The sequence below is a fragment of the Stigmatopora argus genome, chromosome 4, assembly GCF_051989625.1.
Source record: "Stigmatopora argus isolate UIUO_Sarg chromosome 4, RoL_Sarg_1.0, whole genome shotgun sequence".
Classification (NCBI taxonomy): Eukaryota; Metazoa; Chordata; class Actinopteri; order Syngnathiformes; family Syngnathidae; genus Stigmatopora; species Stigmatopora argus.
In genome coordinates, this window is record NC_135390.1 from 6,086,976 (window position 1) to 6,092,708 (window position 5,733).

General features: G+C 43.0%; 1 protein-coding gene across 1 annotated transcript; it reads left to right on the plus strand.

The window, feature by feature from the left end:
* The first annotated feature begins 373 nt into the window (after positions 1–373).
* pou3f2b (POU class 3 homeobox 2b) lies at positions 374–4,048 on the plus strand. The gene has a single exon (XM_077599758.1). The coding sequence runs from the start codon at positions 470–472 to the stop codon at positions 1,619–1,621; it is 1,152 nt and encodes a 383-aa protein (XP_077455884.1). The 5' UTR covers positions 374–469; the 3' UTR covers positions 1,622–4,048.
* Positions 4,049–5,733: the final 1,685 nt, after the last annotated feature.

The following is a 5,733-nucleotide window of genomic DNA, read 5'->3' on the forward strand; positions in this document are numbered from 1 at the left end:
AAGAGCGAGATTCAGAAGAGCGCGCGATAATCCAAATAAATGGAGTGTGTCTTCCAGTCGCGTAGTGTCTTGTCGGGCGAAGCCGGCGCTCCCCTCCGCTCGGCTCCGCTCGGCTCCGCTCAGGACCGCTCGGCTCCGCTCCACGCCTGCCTCGGTGCCGCACTACTCGTGGCGGCGCTTGCCTCCACTCATCCAGCCTCCTCTCCCTCTCACGCCCCAAATCAAGCGCGACACGAGCGAGCTCCTGGCGACCAATGGGCACGCCGTCGCCCCTGGCAACCCCGTCCATCAGACCGCCGCGGCCAATGAGCGCGCGGGGCGGGGCAGCGCCGAGCGGCAGGTGAGCCTCGGCGTCCACTCGCCAGAGCGCCTGGGAGGGAGCCGCCTGTAGGCAGCGGCAGAAGCTGAGGATGCGCGCGTCAAAGGCGAGCTGCTTTTAACGCGAACGAGCAGTCCGGCTCCGAGCATCATGGCGACCGCAGCATCCAACCACTACAGCATCCTCACCTCCAGCGCCTCCATCGTGCACTCGGAGCCCGGCGGCATGCAGCAAGCCGCGGCGTACCGGGACGCGCAGAGCCTGTTGCAGAGCGACTACCAGCTGCAGACCAACAGCCACGCGCTCAGCCACGCTCACCAGTGGATCGCCGCGCTGTCCCACGGCGAGGGGGGCCCGTGGTCGACGGAGCAGGACATTAAGCCGGCCGTGCAGAGCGCCCGGGACGACATGCACAACTCCAGCAGTAACCTTCAGCAGCAGCAGCAGCATCCGTCGCGACCACCACCGTCCCACCTGCAGGTGCACCAGGCGGCGCACCACGACGCGCGGGCGTGGAGGACCACCACGGCGGCGCACATCCCCAGCATGGCCAGCACCAACGGCCAGGCCTTGATCTACTCCCAGCCGAGCTTCGGGGTCAACGGGCTGATCGGGGGCCCGGGCGGCGGCCAGGGGATGCACCACCACAACCTGAGGGATCCTCACGAGGACCACCACAGCCCGCACCTGAGCGAGCACAGCCATCCGGCGTCCCAGCAGCATCAGCACCAGCACGGGCCCAACCACCACGACCACTCGGACGAGGACACGCCGACCTCGGACGACTTGGAGCAGTTCGCCAAACAGTTCAAGCAGAGGAGGATCAAGCTGGGCTTCACGCAGGCGGACGTGGGGCTCGCCCTGGGGACCTTGTACGGGAATGTCTTCTCCCAGACCACCATTTGCAGGTTTGAGGCCTTGCAGCTCAGCTTTAAAAACATGTGCAAGCTCAAGCCTCTGTTGAACAAGTGGCTGGAGGAGGCGGACTCCACCTCGGGCAGCCCAACCAGCCTGGACAAAATCGCCGCGCAGGGCCGGAAAAGGAAAAAACGGACTTCCATCGAAGTCAGCGTCAAGGGGGCTTTGGAGAGCCATTTTTTGAAGTGCCCCAAACCTGCGGCGTCGGAAATTATCTCACTGGCGGACAGCCTGCACTTGGAGAAAGAAGTGGTCAGGGTTTGGTTTTGTAACAGGAGACAGAAGGAGAAACGGATGACGCCTCCCGGAGGAGCGCTGCCGGGAAGCGAGGACGTGTACGGGGACACGCCGCCCCACCACGGGGTCCAGACCCCGGTTCAATGAGCCCCCCCCCCAGCATTGGCTCCAAGCGCCACGGCGTGCAGGACTTGGCCGAGATTTTCCATTTTTACACCGTCCTATATAAATCGCTGGACTACGAAACGATAGTGGGTCTTTTATGTATGATGACTAGCGGTTTAACATCTGCAGTGAGAATGAAAGGAGAAGGGGGAGGAGAGGGGTCGACCCCCACCCCCTCTTCATCTTTCTCCCAGGGCTCAAGAGAAACATCGACGCGTGTTCTGTTTTCTGTTTTCTGTTCTGAGGATACCAGCCGAGCACTGTGAGTCCATTCGACGCAGTTTCAAGGTGTAGCCGGAATTTAAACAAGTCAGCAAAGGAAGAATGAAGGATGCACACGTCAAAAAATGAGCGGAATAGCTCTGGCCACATGTTATTTATAAAAGCAATTAAAAAAACCAACACAATCATTTTAAAAAAAGCAAGGACAAAAAGCAAAGGCGTTTTAGTCGTATAGCTCCACACTTGGGGGCCACTAGGAAAGGGCATCTGTCAGCTTTGCATTCATTTTAGTGCGGAGGAGACAACAGGCTAGCTCCTATTTATTGTGTGAGGTCAGTCAGGATTTCATCAGGCAAAACAAACACGTATCGATGTTCGAAGTATGATATTGACGGTTTTATTTGTGGGGCTTGCAGACTTTAAAAAATAGCTTGGCTGGGATGTGATCATCTCTTTAATAAGAGGATAAAGTCTTATTAGGAATTATCAAAACCTCCCCCTCGCCTTTCTTCTCGTGACTGCAGCTTCCAAAAGGAATGGCTGGATTTACTGCAGGTCAGGATAGGCTCTTGATTTTGAGACTTTAACATTTGCATCCGATTTTGTAAATATTGTACTTTAAATGTCATGGGTCCATCCTTCTTTTTTTTCCACTGGGGCACTTTTTGAATTCATATTGCAGAAAGAAAGACTTTTTTTAAAAATTCAATTTCCTTCATAATCTACCTGCTGCCTTGTGTCTGTGTGTTATTTATCATTTTGCGAATTCAAGTTGTATTTCATATTTGTATATTTTTTTACATCATGTAAATTCAGTTGAAATTTTCTTAAGACTTTATTTTTTCGCATACTGCATAAAATTGTGAATTCTACTAATAATTCCAACAAATACTTTATTGACTAAAATTTTAGGTTTTAAACCTGCACTGGTGTTTTAAATAATACTTTTTAATTGAAGTAAGAACGGCTAAAAAGTAAAAAAATAAAAAAAATAATTTAAAACATTCATTTGTTCCTAAACATAATGCAATGATATTCCAAAAAGCAGCATTTGATCCAAAATTTATTATGATAATTTTAGTATTAGTATTAGTATTATTACAAGCGATTTGTTCAATGTAGTTTCATCACTCTGAAGCCTTTTGTTTGTTGTTCGTGTTTCTTATTTTTTTGTAATTTATTCTGCAATTGATTTTGTGGAGAGGATCAGGTCTGAAATAAGTTCTTTTTGTTACGAATCGTCTTTCAATATTATTTCCACAGCTAAATGTATATACACAATAGAACATCTTTTATTGCGTAGATGGCCTTTTTTACACCAACATTTCCGGTATTTGCAAGGTTTAGTTCTCATTATTATTCCTTTTTTTTACCTTCTAGAACGCAGCTGAAACTCAAGTGTTTCTTCGGTAGCTTTAATCAGTCATTTAAGTCAAAATAAAATTTGGGATCAGGATCTAGCACCAATCCAATGTTTTTTTATTTTTTTAATATAATTTATTCACCTCTCTTGGTTTTATTTTTTCCTAGTTGGTTATGTTACCTTCTGATGGGGGTTTTATTAAGACATCCCCAGATGAAAGTGGAGTTTTAAAACAAAGGTGGTAAATGTGTGGGTGCTTCTTCACTAATGAAAAAAGAGACTTGCACCTTTTTAAATAATGGGGTTGATATTAAACAGCTTTTTTCCAATATCGGGACTAAATGTCTTTTTAAGTCAAGCGTGAGCTCATTCTCTATTTATTGCTTTGAGTACAATGACTTGAACTCCATTTTTGTTTTGTGCGCCAGATTGTTTTCAAAACGGTTTTATTTTAATTATTATTATTATAATTAATATGACGTCCAATTGCCCTTGCTGCTCCACATAAATACTTCTTCATCCGTCAATGGTTTAGTTCAAAATAAAGGACACGAAAATATAAATGCCATAAAACATCATTTGAATGCTTTGTACTATCAGGCGTTTCAAATTTTTTAAACACGTTTAATTCCCTAAAAACGCTAATAATGTAATATACTTAACAACCACGAAATACTAATAATAATTGTAAAATATTAACATTACAATAGCATTTACATTTTAAAAATGACATGACAACAATTACCATAATGCAATTAAAGAGGGAACTATTTAAATGACATATGATTTTTTGTGATTGTAAAAAGCCGTTTATTTTGCTTTCAGTTCGCACCCAACGTTATTCTTTGAAGTCATGACAATTGCTCAATTGTGATTAATATATATATATATATATATATATATATATATATATATATATATATATATATATATATATATATATATATATATATATATATATATATATATATAATTCCCCCTTTAAGCTGCCTCAGGTGCGCAAATGCCACCATTTTATAGGCCAACATAATTAGGTCTTAAATTGTATTTAATGAAGCCATAAAACAAAATGACCTTAAATATGGCTATCTGTAAAAAGTTAAGTGTTGTGTTGTTTTTTGTTTTTTTTGGGCCGATCTCTTCTTCCAACTCAAGTCTTTTGATGGTATTTTCTAATTTTTGCCATTGTAACAAAGTCGTCCCACGAGCAGTTAATGTTTCTTTAAAATTGGGAGTTAAAATTTCCACAATGCACGCTTAATACGGCTTTAAACTGCATGGAATCACCAGCGAGGCCACTACTTTTGTTAAGGGTCTGCCATTGCGCCCCTGTCATGCAAAAAGTACACCGGTGTGCCCTTCACGTGCTCTCCATAGAAAATGTAATTAATAGTGCGTCACTTTAATTACACCTGCTTCTTTATTTAGGGGAAATTTCCCTTTAGACTTCAGGCGAGGAAAAGTGCAGTGTTTACGGCACTGAGACGAATCAAAACATTGTGTGGGAGCAGGTAGTAGTTCTTTTGCGCCACCTAGTGGTAACACGATGCCCTCTTGCTGGTAGTGACGAGGACGAAAGAAAAATTGCTTTTGAAATATTTCATTCAATCAACCAATATGGTGTATAAAAATAAAATAAATGTATAGGTACATGTTTTAATCTGCACATTTTTAATCAACAATGACAAGTACAGTATGGGTTTATTTTACTTTTCTACATGTATATAAGCACAAGAATGTCAACTTTTATAGTTGTTTTTACACCTCGGTCTCATTTTGTTAAGTGTGACTTAATTTGGAACAAAAATAATCTTATTTTAGGAATATTTTTATTAGGTTATTAGTCATAATAATAGTGCGATACAATCACATTTTTGTGCTGCCCCTTAATTTTGAATTGTTTTCAATGTTAAGGTCAATCTTAAGCATATGTGATTATTATATGTGACATGGTGGCCAAATGATCTAGTTTTGTAAACTGTTGGGAAACCTGTATGTAATCCATGAAGTGCCAACTCGTTTTAACTCTTAAATCCATATAGACTATCCTCAAAGTCAATATGGTCTTTTAAAATGCTAAAAGATCATTGGAAACACATGTTGGACACTTTAGGTTACAGCTTCTCAACCCTGACTCCTTGCTGTGTACTTCTCTCAAATGCTGCTTCTCATAAATTGATTACGTTTTGGCAACCGCTTGGATCAAGGAAAGGAATAGTGGCCTCACGCCAAAGGCATTTTGACAAGTCAAGGTAAGAGAAGCACGAGGGGGAAATGAAATATAATTTGGATTCAGGAGTTCCTGGCACACTAACTCGGACAGCAATTTCGTGACGCCTTTGACTCCTACGAAATAAACTGTTACGGAAATAATTGAATGCTGATGAGCAGATTTCGAGCCCGAGCACTTCAAACATAAGCAAAGTGCAAATTCTCTTTGCTTATGTTTGAAGTGCTCGAGCTCGTTTTTTTTCTCCTAAAAAGAGACAAAAAAAGGTTTTTCTGTGAA

Excerpts from the sequence above, each read along its gene's own strand:
- pou3f2b (XM_077599758.1), top strand. The coding sequence starts at position 470 with ATGGCGACCGCAGCATCCAACCACTACAGCATCCTCACCTCCAGCGCC.